General features: G+C 46.6%; 2 protein-coding genes across 4 annotated transcripts in view; one reads left to right on the top strand and one right to left on the bottom strand.

The window, feature by feature from the left end:
- LOC144492445 (rhophilin-2-like) overlaps nt 1-18,097 on the top strand; it is a 62,226-nt gene extending 44,129 nt beyond the window's left edge. The window contains exons 9-15 of the mRNA XM_078210467.1: nt 379-535; nt 1,816-1,935; nt 3,261-3,452; nt 3,549-3,625; nt 4,615-4,761; nt 5,511-5,669; nt 13,256-18,097. Of these exons, the coding sequence (XP_078066593.1) occupies nt 379-535; nt 1,816-1,935; nt 3,261-3,452; nt 3,549-3,625; nt 4,615-4,761; nt 5,511-5,669; nt 13,256-13,507 (1,104 nt within the window). The 3' untranslated portion in view covers nt 13,508-18,097. The remainder of the gene's footprint in view (nt 1-378; nt 536-1,815; nt 1,936-3,260; nt 3,453-3,548; nt 3,626-4,614; nt 4,762-5,510; nt 5,670-13,255) is intronic.
- A 251-nt stretch (nt 18,098-18,348) lies between these two features.
- Nucleotides 18,349-24,898, bottom strand: part of kiaa0513 (KIAA0513 ortholog) — a 140,399-nt gene continuing 133,849 nt past the window's right edge. For 2 of the 3 annotated variants that reach the window (XM_078210499.1, XM_078210500.1), the window contains 2 exons: nt 21,589-21,741; nt 18,349-19,737 (listed from right to left, as the gene is read on the bottom strand). In XM_078210499.1, coding sequence (XP_078066625.1) covers nt 19,489-19,737; nt 21,589-21,741 — 402 coding nt within the window. In that variant the 3' untranslated portion in view covers nt 18,349-19,488. The remainder of the gene's footprint in view (nt 19,738-21,588; nt 21,742-24,898) is intronic. The other variant, XM_078210501.1, reaches the window with a different exon arrangement.

Genomic DNA, 24,898 nt, shown 5'->3' with positions numbered 1-24,898 from the left:
TTATCTTCCAGATTGATTTAGTCCCTAGCTGCTGTGCTGGGATTTGAACTCTGAATTCTGGGGTCTCTGACAGTAACATAACCAGTTTGTTAACTCCTTGCACCAGTAGCTGGAATGGGTGATACCTCCTGCTGGGGTGTGTCTGTGGCTAACTCTGCACCTTGCGTTGTGGACTTACTCTGACAGACCCAGGTTGACTGGAGGAGTGAACTGGTAATTAATACAAGGCTGGAATTTCACCAGCTCTGGTTCCCGCAAGGATTTGCAGCCAATGATTTTGAAACAGTCGCAGCAGGATTGTTGATTTTGAAAATTGAGTTTTATTTGAACAGGTGAGGTTACCTGACTTGGTTAATGTTTCTTCTCTGGATTTCCTAGGTGTCAGATGTGTACAACCTCATTAACCGGTCCATCACGCAGGCTCCCATCAAGGAGCACGTTCCCCCAGCGTGGTTCTACACTATCCAGGTGAAGCTGGAACATTACAGAGCACTGGCACATTACTTTGTGGCTGTTGCGATGCTAGATCACCAATGTGAGTACTGAGAGTGGGTGGGCAGGTGGGGGCATGGCCGGGTGTGGATGGGCTGGGGGCATGGCCAGGCTGAGGCCAATCGTATATTGCAGCAGGTAATTAAGAAGGTAAATGGAATTTTGCCCTCCATTGCTAGAGGGATGGAGTTTAAAAACAGCGAGGTTATGTTGCAGCTGTATAAGGTGCTGGTGAGGCCACACCTGGAGTACTGTGTACAGTTTTGGTCTCCTTACTTGAGAAAGGATATACTGGCACTGGAGGGGGTGCAGAGGAGATTCACTAGGTTGATTCCGGAGTTGAGAGGGTTGGCTTATGAGGAGAGATTGAGTAGACTGGGGCTATCCTCATTGGAATTCAGAAGAATGAGGGGAGATCTTATAGAAACATATAAGATTATGAAGGGAATAGATAATCATAGAAACCCTACAGTACAGAAAGAGGCCATTCAGCCCATCGAGTCTGCACCGACCACAATCCCACCCAGGCCCTACCCCCATATCCCTACATATTTACCCACTAATCCCTCTAACCTACACATCCCAGGACACTAAGGGCAATGTTTAGCATGGCCAATCAACCTAACCTGCACATCTTTGGACTGTGGGAAGAAACCGGAGCACCCGGAGGAAACCCACGCAGACATGAGGAGAATGTGCAAACTCCACACAGACAGTGACCCAAGCCGGGAATCGAACCCAGGACCCTGGAGCTGTGAAGCAGCAGTGCTAACCACTGTGCTACCGTGCCGCCCATAAGATAGAAGCAGGGAAGTTGTTTCCACTGGCGGGTGAAACGAGAATTAGGGGGCAAAGCCTCAAAATAAGGGGAAGCAGATTTAGAACTGAGTTGAGGAGGAACTTCTTCACACAAAGGGTTGTGAATCTGTGGAATTCTCTGCCCTGTGAAGCAGTTGAGGCTCCCTCATTGAATGTTTTTAAGGCAAGGATAGATACATTTTTGAACAGTAAAGGAATTAAGGGTTATGGTGAGCGGGCGGGTAAGTGGAGCTGAGTCCACAAAAAGATCAGCCATGATCTTATTGAATAGCAGAGCAGGCTCGAGGGGCCAGGTGGCCTACTCCTGCTCCTAGTTCTGTTCTTATATGCTCACCTTGATGCCCTCCATAGTCAAATAGCCAGCCAGTGCTCACTGTCTGAGATTCTACTTGGGTAAGGTGTTGGCACTCTGTCAGTTAATCGGGGTACATGGGGAAGGAGAGTCTGTAGAGTATTACCCTGTGATAGTGTGTGCAGTGTTTGTATTCTCTCTCTGTGTTGCAGTGAACCCTCGGGATGACTCTGATCAGCAAGAAATGCTGCTCTCTCAGCTGTACGATGCAATGCCTGACGGCCTCTTGCCACTCTCCATTCTTCGAAGCAAAGAGGAGCGTAAACGTGTAGGTAAGAAAGTGCTGCCAGCACTCTGAGGTTTGGTTTGCACGAGAGAGTGTGTGGTTTGCTTCCCCCATAACAAGGTCTTTATTATTGAATGATTTTGTGCTTTACTAAATAACACTCTCTTCTAATTATTTCCAATAATTTGCCCACCGCTGAGGTCAGGCTCACTGAACATAAGAATTTGGAGCAGGAGGAGGCCATTCAGCCCCTCTAGCCTGCTCTGCCATTCAATGCAATCATGGCTGACCTCCTCTCTGCTTCCGTTCCACTTTCCTGTCCGTTCTCCATAACCCCGTCAGCCCATTTCTAATTAAAAATCTGTATCTCCTCAAATTTACTCAATGACCCAGCATCCACCGCACTCAGAATTCCACAGACTCTCAACCCTTTGAGGGAAGCAATTTTTCCTCCTGCTTTAAATCTGCTACCCGTTATCCTGACATCTCATTCTAGCTTGCCCCACAAGGGGAAACATCCTCTCTCCGTACACATTCTCAATCCCCTTTATCATGTATAACTGAATTAGGTCATCCTTCATCCTTCGGAACTCCAGAGACCACAGTCCTAAACTGCTCAGCCTCGCTTCGTAAGACCTGTAATGAATTCATCTGTCCTCTCCTCACCACACCTATAACTGCAGAGGATTGGATAATGATGGCAAAGCCTATACTATTTCCTGCTGTACTTTTACGCTTCATCTGAGTCTGGTGTTTATCCACTTTCAAAGATGCTGAATATTTCCTCCTTATTTACCTCCAGCAATATCCCACATTCCTCCTCTGCAGCTAAAATGACTGCATCTCCTCCAGGTTTTGTGAAGACTGATGCAAAATAAGAACTATGCCCATGTCTTCTGCTCCCACAACTTTGTCTCTAATTGGCCCTTTCCATAATTATCCTCTTGCTTTTTTATATATTTATAAATTTGATTTAATTGCTTGAATTTACTTACCAATTTTTTAATGCCTTTGTTTTCCTAGTTTTCTGGTTCTTGGCACTGTTCAACTTTCTAATTCCTCAAAGTTTTCTTGACAAAAGCTTCCCTGTGTTTACCTTATCCTCCTTCTCCGTTCTTTACATCCGGGATCGAGATTTCAGAGCCCCATCTGTTCTAAACCCTCACTAATTCCTGTTAGAATGTAGAACACCTCCTACTGCTCAGACCCTCATTTCCCTTGGTGAGAAAGCAAAGGTTTGAAATATTCTGTGGGTTTTAAAATGTGAAATATTCTAGTGAATGGGTTAGTGGATTATGAAATAAAAGTTAGAATCTGAGCTGAGAGTCAGTTAGCACTGAGCTCTTCCTCATCCATGTCCTGTATCCACAGGGAAAGCACATCTGAGGAAAGCCATCATGGGACATGAGGAAGCTGTGAGAGTTCAGAACCTCTGCAGATCTCTGAGGAAGATCGAGATCCTTCAGGAGATTCTGAGAGTTTCCCATAAACGCTCACTCAGCAAGTACGCTGAGCACGAACAGGAGGACGATTTTGATATGATGACTGCTCCCAATATTATTGGTACACGCTTTTCCCAGTGGATCTCTCCTTGTTCTTCAGTAACCTTCACTCTTCCTCCGGATGGTTTGATGAGATTCTGTTTCTTTCCTCCCACAGCTAAAAGTGATCAAAAGATTGAAATCGTACAGCCACAATTCTCCAAAGTGAAAGTGGTGGATTTCTTCCATGAACTGGTACATATTCCAGGCTGGGGGAGGATTGGGAACAGGGGCAGGGGGTGGGGTGGGGATTGAGAACAGAGGGAGGAGGGATTGGGGGCAGTGTGGGGGGGGGGATTGGGAACAAGGGGGAGGAGGGATTGGGGGCAGTGGGGGAGGGGATTCAGAGTGGAGAGGGAGGATTGGGGCCGGTGGGGGGGAGCGGGGAGGGATTAGAAACACTCCCACTTGCTGCCAATTGTAACTCCCAATATCCAAGCAATACTTTCCTGTAAACTGTTTTCTCTGCTCGAGAGACGTTGACTATTCTGTGCTGAGTGGACATCCTTTGTCTCCATAATGAGTGGACAGGCTAATCGATTAGGAAGTGATGGTCATAGAATCCCTACAGTGCAGAAAGCCCATTGAGCCTGCACCGACAATAATCCCACCCAGGCTCTATCCTCATAACCCCACGTATTTACCCACATAACCCCCCTAACTAACCAGCTGAACACAATTCTGACCGCACACTTGGGAACTATTTTAGACATGATTGTTGGACAGAGATCAGAATCCCTGACTGACTTCTGCCCCCTACCCCTGTTCCTTATTCCACTCCTACTCTGCAACCCAGGCTTCACTGAGAGCACTTCCTGCTTTCGCAGATCAGATCACTGGAATCAGGAGGGTGCGGAGCTTTGTATGTTAGAGCCACACTTGACACGACCCATCCTGACGGTTCGGTGTTTGCTCAGCACAGGCAGCCTGGATTCTGTGTTCAGTTCGCTATAAGACCCCAACCCAGGGGCAATAATTCCCCCGCACCCCCTACAACTGACTCTCGAAGTTCCAACTAGACAGATAGCTAGTGAACTCTCCCAGGTCCGATATTTCCTCAGACCAGCATGTTGAGTAGCCATTGATCTCACTTGCACAGCACGATCCCACAAATAATTTGAGAAATTGATTGAATTATTTTCTTGGGCATGTCATTAACCTTTGGCTGGAATTGTTTCCCTCAGGGCCCGATGAATGTGTTCTCAGCTAAACAGAAATGGACGGCACCTCGTAAAATCTGCTTGATTCCGGGGGACCAGGATCAGGCATTCCGGCTCCAGGGAGAGTCGGCGGTGCAGGTTATCAGTTTGGATCCAACCAGTCATGCCGCTGTAAGCAAAACCTCATTTTCCTCTGCTTAAAACCTGAACGTTTGGGATCAAATGTCACTTGCTGATGACTTTATTTCTCACCTCACCTCTGCGGGGAAGCTCCGGGTCTTTACTGGGATGGTGGATATTGGGCTCTATATTCTGCCCTCAGACACACCCCTCCAGCAGGCAAGGTATCACCACCACAAGAGTTGGTGCCCTGATCACCATGGGGTGGCAGACTCAGGCTTGCCAATGTTACCCTTCCATCTTCCCCCAAAACAGAAGCACCTGCTTCAATCAAACCAGGCTCACAGGAAGAATGGCCACAAGGGTCAGGTTTAAGAGTCTGAAGGTGCCCAAGGGTGAGCAGATAGAGCTGGCAGGAACTTCACGTTGACATTCCAACCCTCTTCTGTCTTTTCCTGACACTACCTTGCTCCATCCCTAAGACATAGAACATAGAACAGTACAGCACAGAACAGGCCCTTCGGCCCACGATGTTGTGCCGACATGATGTGAAGTTGCCAGCGTTGGACTGGGGTAGACACAGTAAGTAATCTCACAACACCAGGTTAAAGTCCAACAGGTTTATTTAGTTATTTTATTACCAAATAAACCTGTTGGACTTTAACCTGGTGTTGTTGTGAGACTACTTACTGTGCCATCTCTAAGAGAGCTCTGGTGTGAGCGAGGCGAGTGTGAGGGAGGCGCGTATATCGGTGCTTGGTTAATGAAGGGGTCCTGAATCTGCCCCTGTTCTTTTCCAGCGGGCAGGACTGAGGGATGGAGATATCATTGTGTCCGTTGCAGGGAAAGACTGTAAGTGGAACTCAGCGAGTGAGGTGGTGAAGCTGCTGGAGGAGATGCCAGAAGGTGGACTCGACATCCAGGTTGTCAGCCCTCAAGGCCTAGACACTCTGCAGCTGGTGAGTGAATCATAGAAATCATAGAAACCCTACAGTGCAGAAGGAGGCCATTCGGCCCATCGAGTCTGCACCGACCACAATCCCACCCAGGCCCTACCCCCACATATTTTACCCGCTAATCCCTCTAACCTACGCATCTCAGGACTCTAAGGGGCAATTTTTAACCTGGCCAATCAACCTAACCCGCACATCTTTGGACTGTGGGAGGAAACCGGAGCACCCGGAGGAAACCCACGCAGACACGAGGAGAACGTGCAAACTCCACACAGACAGTGACCCGAGCCGGGAATCGAACCCGGGACCCTGGAGCTGTGAAGCAGCAGTGCTAACCACTGTGCTACCGTGCTGCCCACGTGAACATGGGGAATTGTCAGCCTCTGCATGGAGATGATCACATTTTCCAGACTGAATAAACGGCACTGGTTATTCTGCTCAATAACGGCGCGAGAATCTCTCAACACCAGGTGATGAAGGAGCAGCGCTCCAAAAGCTCGTGTTTCCAAATAAACCTGTTGGACTTCAACCTGGTGTTATGGGTCTACTTATTGTCCCCAACACAGTCCAATGCCGGCATCTCCACGAGTGAGAATCTGTCAAACAAACAAGATCCAATCCCTCTGGCAGGTGGAGTTAGCTATCACACCTGAGATACTGTTACTGAATCCCATACCTGGGAGATAGTTGAGGGAAAAACAGAAGCAGTAGGAGGCCATTCAGCCCTTCCAGCCTGCCCCGCCATTCAATACCATCATAGTTGATCTATGCCGATCTTAACTCCTTTTCTGTGCCATTTCCCCATCACCCCCTATTCCTCGATCTATCAAATATTTATCCACCTTCATTTTAAATACGTCTAATGATCCAGCCTTTGGAGCAGAGAATCCCTCTGCGAAAATAAGTTTCTCCCATCTCAGTTTTAAATGATCGGCCCTTTATCTTGTAGCTGTGTCCCCTTGTTCAAGACTCTCTACTAGTGAAAACATCTCACCATCTACCCTGTCAAGCCCCCTCAGGATCTGAATAAGGTCACCTCTCACTCTTCTAAACTCCAAGGAATACAGACCCAGACTATTTCGTCTCTCTTGATAGGACAACCCTCTTATCCCAGGAATTAGCCTGGTGAATCTCCTTTGGACTGCCTCCAATATTACTATATCCTCCTTTAGGTAAGGGGAACAAAACTGTAGCAGTATTCCAGGCGAGGCCTCACCAACAACCTGTACAATTACAACAAAACCTCCCTATTTTTAAACTCCAACCCCTTTGCAATAAAGGCCAAAATGCCGTTTGCCGCCTTCACTACTTTCACCATTTAGATAATGTGCTTTTTATTCTTTCAGCCAAAATGGAGAATTTCATTTGCCCACTTTATGCTCCATTTGCCGGATCTTTGCCCATTCTCCTCACCTATCATCTGTATCCTTTTGTAGCCTCCATACGTCCACTTCACTATTTACTTTCCTACCTATTTTTGGGTCATCAGCAAATTCCACAACCAGACCTTTAGTCCCTTCATCCAAGTCATTGATATAAATAGTTGAGGCCCCGGCACTGATCCCTGTGGCACACCCCTCATCACATCCTGCCAAGTAGAAAAAGACCCATTTATACCAACTCTGCTTCCTGTTAGCTAGCCAATCGTCAATCCTTGCCAATCTGTTGCCCTCTGTACCATGGGCTTTTATTTTCCTCTAACCACTGATGGGGCTTTTTATCAAATGCCTTCTGGAAATCGACGTACATCCACCCATTCCAAAAGGGCCCAATCTGTGAGAAGCAGGTTCTGCCACAAGTGCTGCTTGGATGTGGAATGTCTGGTTTGTCCCAGCCTCTCTGTGCAGGGTGCTGTGGCCAGGTTTATTTTCCTGTTCAGTTGCACGGCAGTGACTGGCTGTGGGAGTGGCGATGAAGTTAGCTCCTTGCTGCTGTGAACTTGGCTCCTTGCTGGTCAGCAGCTGATGGTTTTTGGCTTTGTCCTTGTGACCTCGGTCCCAACCCTACATCTTTATTCTGTTTCTGTGCCAAAGTGTTGTTCCAACTGTAATGCAAATCAGTTGTTTGAGATGTGGTTACTGTACACATGGATCAGGTGAGCATGTCCTCAGCTGGCCTGCTTGCTCTCCTGTCAATAAACACTTTGGCTTCATACAAATTATCTTTTTAACAGCACCTTCATTCCCAATGATTTTATACCTGTCGGATTGAGTAGATTGAGGAAGTTTGATTATTGTTGACTTTACAGGGGTGATAAAACTGCTTCCACTTTTCCCTGAAGCTTCAGCTTCTCCCTGCCAGCAGTGTAAATTTATTCTTTGCTGGGTGTGAGTGTCACTAACCAGGGCAGCATTTGTTGCCCATCCTAACTGCCCTTGAACAGAGTGGTTTGTTCAGCCATTGCAGAGGCAGAGACATTGCTGTGGGCTTGGTGGCTGGCACCTGTAGGCCAGAACAGGTAAGGACACAAATAGTCGCTGGAATCTCCGATCTCATTTGCCCGCCACCGCTGCCAGTGAGAACGGAGAATTTGACAGCCAGCCAAAATGCCGTTCACTGCAGTGGGACTGGAGAATCCCAGCTGTGGACGAGGTTGGAGAATTCTGGCCAGGAGAGTAGGCCATTCAGACCCTCGAGCAGCTCTGCCCTTCAGGCTAAGGCTACTGGGGAGAATTTAAACTAGATAGGTTGGGGGGAGGGGATCAAGGCGAGGTGACTGGGAGCGAGGCAGTTAGCTCGCAAACAGAGAAGGGTTATAGACAGTGTAAGAGGGAGGAGGTTAATAACATTTCAACAATTCGGGTCCAGATAAAAGCTGGAATAAGGACACTTTGCCTGAATGCACGAAGCATTCGGAACAAAGTAAATGAGTTGATGGCACAAATCAGCACAAATGGGTATGATCTAGTGGCCATTACAGATACGTGGTTACAGGGTGACCAGGACTGGGAGATGAATATCCAGGGGTATCAGGCATTTAGGAAGGATAGACAGGATGGAAAAGGTGGTGGGGTAGCTCTGTTAATAAAGGATAATATCAGGGTAGTAGTGAGGGACGACATAGGTTCTAAGGAGCAAAACGTGGAATCGTTATGGGTAGAGATAAGGAATAGTAGGGGGAGAAAGACATTAGTAGGCATGGTCTATAGGCCCCCAAATAATAATGTTGAGATGGGGAGGGCTATAAACAAACAAATAATGGATGCGTGCAAAAACGGAACGGCAATAATCATGGGGGATTTTAACCTGCATATTGATTGGTCGACTCAAGTTGGACGTGGTGTGATGAGGAAGAGTTCTTAGAATGCTGTCGGGATAGTTTCTTTGAACAGTATGTTACAGAACCTACGAGGGAACAAGTTATCTTGGATCTGGTACTGTGTAATGAGACAGGTAGAATTAAAGATCTTCTTGTGAAGGACCCTCTTGGGTCGAGTGATCACAATATGGAGAATTCTGATGCAGATGGAGGGGGAGAAAGTAGGGTCCCAAACCAATGTCCTCTGTTTGAACAGAGGGAAGTACGATAGGATGAGGGCTGAATTGGCTAGGGTGGACTGGGAGAGCAGACTGGTCGGTAGGATAGCTGAGGAACAGTGGAGGATTTTTAAGGAGATCTTTTTCAGTGATCAGCAAAAATATATTCCGGTGATAAAGAAGGACTGTAAGAAAAGGGATAGCCAGCCGTGGATAACGAAGGAAATAAAGGAGAGTATTAAATTAAAAACCGATGTGTACAGAGTGGCCAAAAATAGTGGAGACTTAGAAGATTGGGAAAGCTTTAAAAAACAACAAAGAATGACTAAGAAAGCGATAAAGAAAGGAAAGATAGATTATGAAACTAAACTAGCTCTAAACATAAAAAATAATAGTAAAAGTTTTTACAAATATATAAAAAGGAATAGAGTGGCTAGAGTGAATGTTGGACCCTTGGAGGACGAGAGGGGGGATTTAATAGTGGAAAACGAGGAAATGGCTGAGACTTTAAATAGGTTTTTTGTGTCGGTCTTCACGGTGGAAGACACAAATAGTTTACCGAATATTAACGATCGAGTGTTGGTGGGAGGAGAGGTACTCAATACAATTAATGTTACTAGAGAGGCAGTGCTTGGTAGACTAACGGGACTGAAGGTGGACAAGTCCCCGGGCCCGGATGGAATGCATCCCAGGGTACTGAAAGAAATGTCAGAGGTAATAGCAGATGCATTAGTAGTTATTTATCAAAATTCACTGGACTCTGGGGTAGTGCCAGCTGATTGGAAAACGGCTACTGTTACGCCGCTGTTTAAAAAAGGAAGTAGACAAAAGGCGGGTAACTACAGGCCGGTTAGCTTAACGTCTGTAGTTGGGGAAAATGCTGGAATCCATCATTAAAGAAGAAATAGCAGGCCATCTGGATAAGAATGGTTCGATCAAGCAGACGCAGCATGGATTCATGAGAGGAAAGTCATGTTTGACGAACTTACTGGATTTTTATGAAGATGTGATGGGCGGCACGGTAGCACAGTGGTTAGCACTGCTGCTTCACAGCTCCAGGGTCCCGGGTTCGATTCCCGGCTCGGGTCGCTGTCTGTGTGGAGTTTGCACATTCTCCTCGTGTCTGCGTGGGTTTCCTCCGGGTGCTCCGGTTTCCTCCCACAGTCCAAAGATGTGCGGGTTAGGTTGATTGGCCATGCTAAAATTGCCCCTCAGTGTCCAGGAATGCGTAGGTTAGAGGGATTAGTGGGTAAAATATGTAGGGATATGGGGGTAGGGCCTGGGTGGGATTGTGGTCGGTGCAGACTCGATGGGCCAAATGGCCTCTTTCTGTGCTGTAGGGTTTCTATGATTCTATGTGACCAGTGCGGTTGATGGAGGGGAACCGGTAGATGTGGTGTTTTTGGATTTCCAAAAGGCATTCGATAAGGTGCCTCACAAAAGGTTGCTGCAGAAGATTGGGGCACACGGAGTTGGGGGTAGGGTGTTAGCGTGGATTGGGGATTGGCTATCCAACAGGAAGCAGAGAGTTGGAATAAATGGGTGCTTTTCTGGTTGGCAGATGGTGACTAGTGGCGTGCCACAGGGATCGGTACTGGGGCCTCAACTGTTTACTATTTACATAGATGATCTGGAGGAGGGGACTGAGTGTAGGGTAACAAAGTTTGCTGACGACACGAAGATAAATGGGAAAGTGAATTGCGTGGAGGAAGCGGAAGGTCTGCAGAGAGATTTGGACAGGCTGAGTGAGTGGGCGAGGATCTGGCAGATGGAGTATAACGTTGGCAAATGCGAGGTTATTCACTTTGGAAGAAATAATAGCAAATTGGATTGTTATTTAAATGGAAAAAAATTACAACATGCTACTGTGCAAAGGGACCTGGGGGTCCTTGTGCATGAGTCACAAAAACTCAGTCTGCAAGTACAACAGGTGATCAAGAAGGCAAATGGGATGTTGGCATTTATCGCGAGGGGGATAGAATATAAAAGCAGAAATGTCTTGCTGCATCTGTACAGGGCATTGGTGAGGCCGCAGCTGGAATACTGTGTGCAGTCTTGGTCCCCTTACATGGGAAAGGATATTGGCCTTGGAGGGAGTGCAGAGAAGGTTCACCAGGTTGATACTGGAGATGAGGGGTGTAGATTATGAGGAGAGATTGAGCAGATTAGGTTTGTACTCGGAGTTTAGAAGGCTGAGGGGTGATCTTATAGAGGCATATAAGATAATGAAGGGGCTGGATAGGGTAGAAGTGGAGAGATTCTTTCCACTTGGAAAGGAAGCTAGAACTAGAGGGCACAGCCTCAAAATAAAGGGGGGTCAGTTTAGGACAGAGTTGAGGAGGAACTTCTTCTCTCAGAGGGTGGTGAATCTCTGCCCACTGAAGTGGTGGAGGCTACCTTGTTGAATATGTTCAAGTCAGGAATAGATGGATTCCTGAGCGGTAAGGGAATTAAGGGTTATGGGGATCAGGCGGGTAAGTGGAACTGAGTCACTTCAGATCAGCCATGATCTTATTGAATGGCGGGGCAGGCTCGAGGGGCTAGATGGCCTACTCCTGCTCCTATTTCTTATGTTCATTGTTATCGTGGCTGATTTTGGGCTTCATTTCACTTTCTCACCCATTCCCCATATCCCTTAATTCCCCAAAAGACCCAAAACCTGTCTGTCCCACAGCCTTTAATATATTTGACATTGGAGCATCTACAACCCTCAACTTGGGAATTCTGAAGATTCACAACCCTTTGAGTGAAGTAATCTCTCCTCATCTCTGTCCCAAAATGATCAGCCGCTTCTTTAGGGCAGCACGGTGGCGCAGTGTTGCCTCAAAGCACCAGGGATCTGGGTTCAATTCCAGCCTCTGGTGACTGAGTTTGTACGTTCTCCCTGTCTGCGTGGGTTTCCTCCGGGTGCTCCACTTTCCTCCCACAGTCCAAAGAGGTACAGGTTAGGTGGATTGGCCATGCTAAATTGCCCCTTGGTGTCAGACGGGCTGGTAGGGTGATTATGGGGATAGGGCCTGGATGGGATTGTTGTCAGTGCAGGCTCGATGGGCCCAATGGCCTTTTTCTATAGGGATTCTGATTATTCCGAGACTATGGCCTGTGTTTTAGATTCCCTGACCAGTGGAATCAATCTGAGCGTCCACTCTCTTAAAACCCCCTCAATCTCTCATTTTCCTGAACTCTAAAAGGACATGAGTGAACTAGATGGTTTTTATGATGGTTTCGTCGTCACCATCACGGAGACTAGTTTTAAATTCCACCTGCTGTCTTGGTGAAATCTGTACCAATGGCCCTATAGCCTGAACCCGAGCCTTGATTACCAATCCAGTGACGTTTCCACTCTATCACCATCTCTCTATAAACTGCAGTTGGAACTCTGAATATTCCCATTATTTATTCCAACAAGCCGTTCTCTGATGGAAATGACCAAAACTTCAAGAAATATTGGCCCCAGCAGAGAAACGTTCAAACTGTATTTGACTAGTTTCAGGCCTATCTGTTTATCCCAGCTTGTAACTCACTCTGTACCTATTTACTTTATATAACATTCTCTATGCTTTCATTTCTGGCCTTGTTCTGTACACTGTCTAATGGTGTAATTAAATCTGTTTTGTCTAATCTCCTGAATAAACAGGTCACAGGAAGCTCTGTCAGTCATGCCCCTTTTACCAGGTTGTGTTTATTTACTGCTAATTACTGGTCTTTCTCCTCTTTTCCCCTAATATATTTAATTCCCTGTTGAATAATGAACTCTGTGAGAGAGAGCGGAGCTTCTATTGTAGAAATGTTCAGTTTGTTAAGCGTGCGCAGTATCTTGCTCCAGCTGACAAGGGTCAAACGTTGGTTTGCAGGAACTACAAACTGTGGCAATCTGTGGGAGGGGCAAAGCCTCCTCAATGAAGCAGGAAAATGTTTTTAGTTTTTGTCTAAACCCAGTTTGTAACTTTCCGAGCTGTGATTTCCCATTCTCGCGATGGAGAACAATCTGTTATTGAGGGTTTCAGTTTCACCGACGGAGGTTTAGGAAATAATTCACATTTTCGGGTGTAGGCAGTTCATTAACCGTGGCAATTTTTGGATTGCTTGCTGATTCTGTTTCCTTCTGATTTCAGCCCAAGTGTGCCACATATAGTGGCGGACTGCCCAAGACTTACTCATTGACATGCTTAACTCTGGATGATGGGAAAAGCAGGAAGGGCAAGAAAGTGGTGAAAAAGCTGTCATTCCTCAACTGGGGAACTAAGAACACAAAGAAGACCGCAAGTACAGTCAGCCTTCCCTCAACTGTGGAGGACAGCCCCCCGCCCGTCTCTGAAAGCAGTGCCCATTTCACAGATGTATTGGATGGGAGCTCTCTGTACTGAGGGAGCCAGTGATTCTAACTCGGAAAGATAATTCTACCCTGTCTCTGCTCCCATGAGCCATAAACGGAGGCTTCCTAAATGGTGTCTGGATACTGACGTCCGTGATTTATCTCGCATGCCATGTCCTCATTGCAGACATGGTACCTTTCCTGCTCAAAGTCCAGCTGTTTAATCTCTACTCTCTCTCAAACACATTTGCAACTGACAATCAGTTGATCATTTTCTCTCTCGAATTAGCTCATGTCTCACTGTCCTACAGCATAACTGAGACATCCTGACTGTAACACAGCTGATTTCTAACAGGTTGTTGGGGACCTCGCCCTGTGTTATGCATTCTCAGTCTGTCATGTGTGTTTCTCAGTTTTTGTTGTGACATGTTTCTCGGTTGTCATGTGTGTTTCTCAGTCTGTGTCGTGTGTGTTTGTGTATATTTCTGTTCTGCACACGGTATGCACTGGGATTTGAGCTGCTTCTCAATGGAGTTCACATACAAAGAGAGAGGGTCAGGATACTTCATTTTGACACTCGCTTCAGTTTGTCATTATCCAGAACATCTGATCAATTATGATCCTCTTCGGCGTACACCCCAGAAATGGGGTCAAAGGCCAAAGGTGAATTGACATCCCCTCCCCCTCATTCAGGCCAATGAACAAGCAGATTCCGATCGGATTCTTGAGGTTGTGTGGCCAATGCTATTCTTAGTTTATAAATACTGTCTACAGGGTAGATTTAAAATATTACTGTTTGATACTCAAATGAAAACTGTGCCTTAATTTAATAATTAGAATATAAATCTTAAACAGCAAATGATTTATTTTTGGGTAAGTGACTTTAACTGCATTATTTAACCTGGGTCAATGTGGATTTAATTTATGCATAAATACTAGAAGTGTTTTGTACAGAACTTGTTCTGTTTTTAACAAGTTCACTTAATCAAGATGTGTAAAGTTTGATCATTTCACTAATCTCTGTTGCTGCTGTGTGGTTCACTGTACTTTCTGTTGTGATGATGGGGAAGTGAAATTAATGTCCCGCTCTCTCTCATCTGACCATTAGACCCCCCCCCCCCCGGTCCTCGCTGTTAGGAGTTAGAGGTTTACAGCATGGAAACAGGCCCTTCGACCCAACTTGTCCATGCCACCTTCCACCCTCTTTTTTTAAAACCACTAAGCTAGTCCCAATTGCCCACATTTGGCCCATATCCCTCTATACCCATCTTACCCATATAACTGTTTAAACGCTTTTTAAAAGACAAAATTGTGATTTGACTGATCACAACCTCTGGCAGCTTGTTCCAGACACTCACCACCCTCTGTGTGGAAAAAATTGCTCCTCTGGATCCTTTTGTATCTCTCCCCCTCACCTTAAACTATGCCCTCTCGTTTTAGACTCCCCTACCTTTGGGAAAAGATGTTGACTATCTAACCAATCTATACCCCTCATTTTATAGACCTCTATAAGATCACCTCTACCCCTCCTATGCACCAGGGAAAAAAGTCCCAGTCTATTCAGCCTCTCCTTATAACTCAAACCAAGTCCCAGTAGCATCCGAGTAAATCTTTTCTCTTTCTAGTTTAATATCCTTTCTATAATAGGGTAGCCAGTACTGTACACAGTATTCCAAATGTGGCCTTCCCAATGTCTTGTACAACTTCAGGACATCTCAACTCCTGTATAAACCAAGCATGCTGAATGCCGCCTTCACCACTCTGTGTCCACCTGTGACTCTACTTCCAAGGAGCTGTGAACCTGTACCCCTAGATCTTTGTTCTATAACTCCTCCCCAACACCCTATTATTAACTGAGTCCTGCCTTGGTTTGATCTACCAAAATGCATCATCTTTCATTTATCTAAATTAACTCCATCTGCCATTCGTCAGCCCACTGGCCCAATTGATCAAGATCTCGTTGCAATTCTAGATCACCTTCTCCACCAATCTTGGTGTCATCTGCAAACTTACTAACAATGCCTCCTAAATTCTCATCCAAATCATTAATATAAATGACAAATAACAGTGGATGCAGCACCAATCCTCCGGTTTGAAAAACAACCCGCTACAATACTGTCTTCTGTCATCAAGCCAATTTTGTATCCATTTGGCTATCTCACCCTGGATCCTGTGAGATTTAACCTGATGCAACAACCTACCATGTGGTGCCTTGCTAAAGTCCATATCGACAACATCAACTGCACTGCCCTCATCTACCTTGGTTACTAGACATGATTTTGCACTCAAAGCCATGCTGACAGTCCCGAATCAGTCCTTGCGTCTCTAAATGCCTGTAGATCCTGTCTCTCAGAATACCTTCTAACAACTACGAGTGTAATTACCCAGTGAATAAGGGAGTGATATAGAGATCGCCCTTTTGAAGGTCACATGTTTATTTCTCCTGAACTGGTGCCTCCCATGAGGATTCATTTCTATTTAAACCCTGTCCCACCAGTCCAGCAAGCTCCCAAAACAAATCACACCCCATACAAAAATCGACAGATCTGCAGTTCTCTTGCGGTAGATTTGCATCCACCAGCTGTGCTTTTGTATTTGGATTATTTATGATTTGATTACAACTGAGATTTTTTTAATGTGTAGAAATTAAAGATCAAATTAAATGTACAGCTGCGTGCCTGTTGTACTGCTTGGGCTGGGTGAATAATAAGAAGCAAACAACCCCACAGCCACAGGGAGCTGGACAGGAGTTAAACCTGTTCAACTGGAATTCCTGATGGCACAGCTGTAGCCAGTAACTCCAATTCTACCCCTCTGTCTCTCTCTCATGAGAAAACTGTCATGGCAACTTTTGCCATGTGATTTGACTGATCACAACAGCATTGGGAGAAGTTAGCACAGATTTGCTCCGAATCTGCTCTTCAGAAGGGGCAATGGCAGCAGTTTACTGGGATTGTACCGGAGGAAAGACAGCAAACCCTAATTTGCAGGATCAATTTCAGCTAGCAGGGGTCTATTTAAGGAACAGATTCTCTGGAAAAATGACGGAACTAGTACAGATTCACCCTGTCCAATGAAGCCTATTTCCCAAAATTTATCACTTCTAACTATTTAATTTTCAGCCCCTTCTCAACACAGTGAATTTCCTCAGTGCTTTTGACTGGAAAGACCAGTCACTTGCTGACATATTCTCCTCCTCCGGCTCGTCAATCCGATAGGGACATTGTTGTAGAGTCTAAAGTTCTGACAAATGACGATGGAATGAAACACATCCTGTTCATTGCACAAGGGTTTGCAGCCGTGTAGGAAATTAATACAAGCAGAATGCTGCAAAACTCTGACCTGAAACATTTTTTGAGGAGGTAACTAGGTGTGTTGATGAAGGTAGGGCGGTTGATGTCATATACATGGATTTTAGTAAGGCGTTTGATAAGGTCCCCCATGGTCGGCTTATGATGAAAGTAAGGAGGTGTGGGATAGAGGGAAAGTTGGCCGATTGGATAGGTAACTGGCTGTCTGATCGAAGACAGAGGGTGGTGGTGGATGGAAAATTTTCGGACTGGAGGCAGGTTGCTAGCGGAGTGCCGCAGGGATCGGTGCTTGGTCCTCTGCTCTTTGTGATTTTTATTAATGACTTAGAGGAGGGGGCTGAAGGGTGGATCAGTAAATTTGCTGATGACACCAAGATTGGTGGAGTAGTGGATGAGGTGGAGGGGTGTTGTAGGCTGCAAAGAGACATAGATAGGATGCAAAGCTGGGCTGAAAAATGGCAAATGGAGTTTAACCCTGATAAATGTGAGGTGATTCATTTTGGTAGGACAAATTTAAATGTGGATTACAGGGTCAAAGCTAGGGTTCTGAAGACTGTGGAGGAACAGAGAGATCTTGGGGTCCATATCCACAGATCTCTAAAGGTTGCCACTCAAGTGGATAGAGCTGTGAAGAAGGCATATAGTGTGTTAGCTTTTATTAACAGGGGGTTGGAGTTTAAGAGCCGTGGGGTTATGCTGCAACTGTACAGGACCTTGGTGAGACCGCATTTGGAATATTGCGTGCAGTTCTGGTCACCTCACTATAAGAAGGATGTGGAAGCGCTGGAAAGAGTGCAGAGGAGATTTACCAGGATGCTGCCTGGTTTGGAGTGTCGGTCTTATGAGGAAAGGTTGAGGGAGCTGGGGCTGTTCTCTCTGGAGCGGAGGAGATTGAGGGGAGACTTAATAGAGGTTTATAAAATGATGAAGGGGATAGATCGAGTGAACGTTCAAAGACTATTTCCTCGGGTGGATGGAGCTATTACAAGGGGGCATAACTATAGGGTTCATGGTGGGAGATATAGGAAGGATATCAGAGGTAGGTTCTTCACGCAGAGAGTGGTTGGGGTGTGGAATGGACTGCCTGCAGTGATAGTGGAGTCAGACACTTTAGGAACATTTAAGCGGTTATTGGATAGGCACATGGAGCACACCAGGATGGTAGGGAGTGGGATAGCTTGATCTTGGTTTCAGATGAAGGTCGGCACAACATCGTGGGCCGAAGGGCCTGTTCTGTGCTGTACTGTTCTATGTTCTATTAACTCTCCCTGCGTCACCAATCCTGCAACAGACCATCCCACTCAGGCCCTATTCCTGTAGCCCCTTGTATTTACCCCACTAATCCAGCAACATGGTAGCACAATGGATAGCATTGCTGCCTCAGTGCCAGGGACCTGGGTTCGATTCCCAGTTTGGATCAGTGTGTGTGGAGTTTGCACATTCTCCCCGTCTCTGCGTGAGTTTCCTCTGGGTGCTCCAGTTTCCTCCCATATTCTGAAAGATGTGCTGGTTAGGGTGCATTGACCCGAACAGGTGCTAGGGGAATTTCACAGTAACTTCATTGCAGTGTTAATGTAAGCCTTACCTGTAACTAATAAGTAAACTTTTACTTTTTGATCCCTCTTAACCTACACATCTTGGGACACAAAAGGAGCAATTTAGCATAGCCAATCCACCTAACCTGCACACCTTTGGACTATTGAGGAGGAATTTCTTTGAGGGTAGTGAATCTGTGAATTCTTTACCGCAGGGGCTGAATCAAGGCTGAGATGGACAGATTTTTAATCTGTATGGGAATCGAGGGTTACAGGGATAAAGTGGAGTTGAGGATTAATATATCTAATCGGTCATGATCTCATTGAATGGTGGAGCAGACCCAATGGGTTGAATAGCCTACTTCTGTTCCTATGTCTTTCATTCCCCAAATGAACCAGATGGGATAACTAGCTTTTAATTCTAGATTTTTTTTTAATTAATTGAATTTAAATTCCACCAGGTGGCACGGTGGGATTTGAACCTAGAATTTCAGAATCGTTACAGTGCAGGAGACCATTTGGCTCAATGTCCCATTGTCACTGGGTGAGTTTCTCAATCTCCTATCTTTCTCTCTGGGATTTGGGAAACACTCACATTGAACCTCAGTGGAATTCATAACATTACACTGCAAGACAGTCCTGTCCTGTCTTGAAGCAATGGAGTGTCTGGGAAAAGCGGCACAGACCAAAATCTAATGATCTCATCCACAAAATTCCAGCCCAACTGATCACTTGTCTGTGAGATTACACGGAGTGGATACGTTTTATTGAGACTTTGTACAAATCCATTTCCCAGTCAGCTTGCTACATCTCGCCCAGGACACAGCCCCTAACTCTGCATAAAGACTGCTCACTGCAGCAGCGGTACTGAGATAGATTATTCATGGAGTTCTCATTCTTTGACCCAATTTAGATATTCAATCAGGATCCAGGCCCAACTGCCCTGTGCTGAAACATTGAAAGCATTATTCACATGGTGTTATGAGAGAATCTCCTCCACACTGGGCTACGTGTCAATGAATCACAGAAGCTTCCAGTACCCTGCCCCCTCGCCCCAGAACAATATTCTACACAAGGCGGCCAGGCAGGTGGAGCATCGCTCAAGTCAGTGTTGCTCCTTCTCCAGCAGTAATGGCCCCTCACAATGCAGCGTTGACATTAACAATCCACTCAATTCGACCTGAGCATCAGTTTGTAGCGGAGAAGAACTGAGTGATTTGCTGGGCCAGAGCCTGCCCTGTTACTGTTTCCAGCTCCTGTGGAGTGGCAGTGCTGAGCTGCTGGATACTGGGGAACTGCCTCAGGAGACTCATGGCTTTAACTTCCCCAACTCCAGGGATTTGCTGGACCGTGGCCAGGACTCTGGCATCAGACAAACGGGAGCGTGTCCGGTGCTGGAATGGATTGCGGCCCTGCTCCCTACTCGCCTCATGAACCTGTGAAGAACAGTGTAGCGTTAGTTTACACTCCCAGTGACGACAACACAGGTCAGAGGACCAGCAAGATAGAAATTGCATTTCTAACACATCTTTCATAACATTAAGACATCCCAAAGCTTTTACACAGAATATACAACACAGGAACAGGGCATTGAGCCTATTTACCCGTCCTTACCTATTTAAACAGGATAACTCTGTTAGTTTTCCCTTAAAGGGCGGCACGGTAGCACAGCGGTTAGCACTGCTGCTTCACAGCTCCAGGGTCCCGGGTTCGATTCCCGGCTCGGGTCACTGTCTGTGTGGAGTTTGCACATTCTCCTCGTGTCTGCGTGGGTTTCCTCCGGATGCTCCGGTTTCCTCCCACAGTCCAAAGATGTGTGGGTTAGGTTGATTGGCCAGGTTAAAAATTGTCCCTTAGAGTCCTGGGATGCGTAGGTTAGAGGGATTAGCAGGTAAAATATGTGGGGGTAGGGCCTGGGTGGGATTGTGGTCGGTGCAGACTCGATGGGCCGAATGGCCTCCTTCTGCACTGTAGGGTTTCTATGTTTTCCATGTTTCTATGTATCTACATTATTAAATACCACCAAGTCTGATGTTTCAGCCTCCCAGCTGAACAACTCAAAGACTAGGAAAGAGCTTCACGTCCAGTTCTGTGGCCACACAGTCAAAATACCTTGGCCTCACTACTGTACATTGGCTAATCAGCAACACCTCCAGAGCACCAGAGCCATGGCAAACCCCAGCCAGGGTCTTTATTCAACATCTGGTATAAATCTATTTATTAGTGTCACAAGTAGACTTACATTAACACTGCAATGAAGTTACTGTGAAAATCCCCCAGGCGCCTGTTCGGGTACACTGAGGGTGAATTTAGCATGGACAATGCACCTAACCAGCACATCTTCTGGACTATGGGAGGAAACCAGAGCACCCGGAGGCGATGGGGAGAACGTACAAACTCCACACAGACAGTGATCCAAGCCGGGAATTGAACCCGGGTCCCTGGCGCTGTGAGGCAGCAGTGCTAACCACTGTGCTACCCAGACTCCCTGGCACTGTGAAGCAGCAGTGCTAGCTACTGTGCTGCCCCGGGTCCCTGGCGCTGAGGCAGCAGCACTAACCCCTGTGCCACCCCGGGTCCCTGGCGCTGTGAGGCAGCAGTGCTAACCACTGTGCTGCCTATAGTATGTGAGATGGCACAAAAGGAAGTAATAGAACATGTAAGGAAAGAAAAGCTAACTCTACAAAATCTGTAACTGGCAACAGGGCGGCCCTGGAGGCGGGGCTGGGGTCGGGGGCGGAGGAGAGACTGTGGCTGGGCCTGGAGGCGGGGCTGGGGTTGGGTGGGGTCGGGGGGCGGAGGAGAGACTGTGGCTGGGCCTGGAAGTGGGGGGCTCGGTCCCGAAATGACTTCCCTGCCGACAGCATCAGTCCTTTCAGCATTTTCACCCAATCACAGACCTGTCCTTTATCATTTCACTCCATCTCTCTGTACGACCATGTTCTGATGAGAAGACATTGGTCTGTATAAGGGAGGTTAGACACGGGGGACAAATGCTGGCCTCACCGGCAATTCCCACATCCGTGAATGAACAAATATCTCTCCGCACACCCAGAGTATTCCTGGCATTTCCTAGTTTTGAAGAAATAGGAGGTCAGGTGATCAAAAGGCTGGTAAGAGGCGTTAAGAGTGTTGTGGAAAGAGAATCGAGTGAGGGAGCTTTCGGGAAGAATTCCAGTCTTAGGGCCTCAGCTGAAGACACAGCCCCCAGCGTGGCAGATCGACAGAATGCGCAAGAGACCAGAACTAAAGGAATGTATCAAAGTCACGAGACAAACGGCCCTTACCAGCTGGATGATGAGATTTGAGGCCTCGGTCTGGCTGGCTATAGGCAGCAGTGTCATTCCTAGTTCCAATACCACAAACCTCTGCACTGCAGGGAAATACTGCTCACTCAACTGGGTCTTTTCCAAGACAATTATTCCATTTAAAGTGCTCGCCTGGATCCAACGGGGCGGGGGGGGGGGGGGGGGGGGGAGAGAAACACAAGGGAAAATGTTGGCGAAAGTGAACAGATCATTTCATTCACAAATAAATCAGGATATGTCGCTGTTACCTTCCTTTCAAATGTTGTCCCTCTCCTACAAACACTTCTTCCTGCAGAGCTAACTCTCCATCAGCAAGGTGTTTTAATATACCCTTAAGCAGCATGACATCACTGAGTGTAGTGGTCCAGTCTCAGTTTCACTTTAGCCTGTGAGCACAGCACACCACACAGCTCTGCTGTTGATATTGTCAAGTTTTCTATCACACAGGTAGAGTGCCCATTGGTGTCAAGTTCCACATATTCTTATGTGCCTTGTTGTAATAAATGAAAATGGTCCCTTTATATCAGAAAAACATAACATGGTGTTCAGCTGTGGCCAAACAGTCCGGCAACAAGATTAAATACAGATACAACACAGTGAACAGCCTCAGATCATAGAGTCACAGAGATATACAGCACAGAAACAGGCCCTTCGGCCCAACCTGTCCAGGTACGTGCTACATGGCACGAAGCCATCCTCAACAATCTGATCAGACCACACAGAAGTTGCAGCATTGGAGAAGTTGAAATCGCAATGGCTGAGAGCTTTAAAGACAGAGACAGGATAATGTACAAGTTAAAGGTTGTAAGCAGATGGACGCTGCCTGGGGAGTGGACCAACACTGGATTAGCTCAGTCAGGGTGGATGAATGACCATCGATAAAAAGTCAACTATTTGCGGAAGGATATATTGGCCTTGGAGGGAGTGCAGAGAAGGCTCACCAGGTTGATACCAGAGATGAGGGGTGTTGATTATGAGGAGAGACTGAGCAGATTGAGTTTGTACTCGTTGGAATTTAGATGGCTATGGGGGGGATCTTATAGAGACCTATAAGATAATGAAGGGGCTGGATAGGGTAGAGGTGGAGAGATTCTTTCCACTTAGAAAGGAAACTAGATCTAGAGGGCACAGCCTCAATATTAAGGGGGGTCAGTTTAGGACAGAGTTGAGGAGGAACTTCTTCTCTCAGAGGGTGGTGAATCTCTGGAATTCTCTGCCCACTGAAGTGGTGGAGGCTACCTCGTTGAATATGTTTAAATCACGGATAGATGGATTCCTGATCGGTAAGGGAATTAGGGATTATAGGGATCAGGCGGGTAAGCGGAACTGATCCACTTCAGATCAGCCATGATCTTATTGAATGGCGGGGCAGGCTCGAGGGGCTAGATGGCCTACTCCTGCTCCTATTTCTTATGTTCTTATGTCAAAACAAAAAGAACCAAACAAACAACAAACATTCATAAAATCAGGCCAGAGATGATTGCGATGAAAACAGACGGAGCTTTGCAAAAACAGCTCCAGCTACTCCAGCCTGGGTAACATAGGGGATATGGCCAAAATATCCACTAACTTCTCCAGTTCAAACTGGGATCTGCTGAGCCACTCTCCGAATTCAGTATACAAAGCTATGGTTTCTCCATTCAGGTGTGTCTGAACCAGACAAGCAAGCAATAAGAATTCACCCAGTAATTGGGAATGAAGGTTAAAGCTGGCTGAACATCTCAGGATTAACAGCAGAAGAGCTAAAGGATTCCCAAAAGATATGGACTACATCGGAATCCCGGTTCACAATCAGGTTCAACTTCCGCATTCGCCGACTAGAGTTCCCGTCACTTCAACAACAACCGACAGAATCCATCGACTGTTTCATCAGCAGATGTAGAGAAAAGGGAGCACACTGACTTTTCAGATGCAGAAATATTATAAACTGAAAGTTATGCAGTTGTAGATTTCACCATATCACAGACAGGATTATTGAGTTAGTGATTGCATCCCTTCCACGGAAACATTCCAGAAAGATCCGCGAGACCAGTCCAAAACATTTAAATCATTGAAGAGCTACTCAAGGATGGACATCAGCATGAAGCCATCCTCACAGGTAGACAAAGCTGACAGGTGCTAAGTACAACCCCAATTGTTGACACACTCACTCGAACCCCTGAGGCCAGAAGCCAGGTGGAAGGTGATCTTCTGCATAGGAAATGGCCAGCTTTCCACCAGCTCTGCAAAGCCTGTGGCAGAAAGGGCCATGGCCAGTGCCAGTGCACGAGATCAAAGGCTGATGCAGATACAAAGAGCCGTGCACTTTCCAAACAGACTGTACACAACAGGCACCAGACAAACAGAAAAATGATGAGAATGTGCACGACAAGATGAAGAGTGGTGAACACAGGTTTCATACCGTCAAGCTCAAGGGAAACAAAGATGTTGTCACACCGTCCAAAATGTTTGCCAAGATTAAAATGATCTATCCTAAGAAAGTTGACAACTAATCGTTATTGGCCAAGATTGACACAGGACCAAACAGCAGCAAAACTGGCAGGACTTGCAGATAGTGAGGAGCATTGTCAGAGGCTACAGAAGGATATAGATAGGCTGGAAATTTGGGCAAGGAAATGGCAGATGGAGTTCAATCCTGATAAATGCGAAGTGATGCATTTTGGTGGGAATAATGTAGGGAGGAGCTACACGATAAATGGAAGAACCATAAAGGGTGTAGAGACGCAGAGGGACCTGGGTGTGCAAGTCCACAGATCTTTGAAGGTGACGTCACAGGTGGAGAAAGTGGTGAAGAAGGCATATGGCATGCTTGCCTTTATAGGACGGGGCATAGAGTATAAGAGTTGGGGTCTGATGTTGCAGATGTATAGAACGTTGGTTCGGCCGCATTTGGAATACTGCGTCCAGTTCTGGTCGCCACACTACCAGAAAGACGTGGAGGCTTTGGAGAGAGTACAGAGGAGGTTTACCAGGATGTTGCCTGGTATGGAGGGGCTCGGTTATGAGGAGAGATTGGGGAAACTGGGGTTGTTCTCCTTGGAAAGACGGCGGATGAGGGGAGACTTAATAGAGGTGTATAAAATTATGAAAGGCATAGATAGGGTGAACGGTGGGAAGCTTTTCCCCGGGTCGGTGGTGACGTTCACGAGGGGTCATAGGTTCAAGGTGAAGGGGGGGAGGTTTAACACAGATATCAGAAGGACATATTTCACACAGAGGGTCGTGGGGGCCTGGAATGTGTTGCCGGGCAAGGTGGTGGAGGTGGGGACACTGGGAACGTTTAAGACTT

The sequence above is a fragment of the Mustelus asterias genome, chromosome 4 (genome assembly GCF_964213995.1).
Source record: "Mustelus asterias chromosome 4, sMusAst1.hap1.1, whole genome shotgun sequence".
Taxonomy (NCBI): Eukaryota; Metazoa; Chordata; class Chondrichthyes; order Carcharhiniformes; family Triakidae; genus Mustelus; species Mustelus asterias.
The sequence above is the reverse complement of the archived record's forward strand: the minus strand, read 5'-3'. Positions and strand labels throughout refer to the sequence as shown.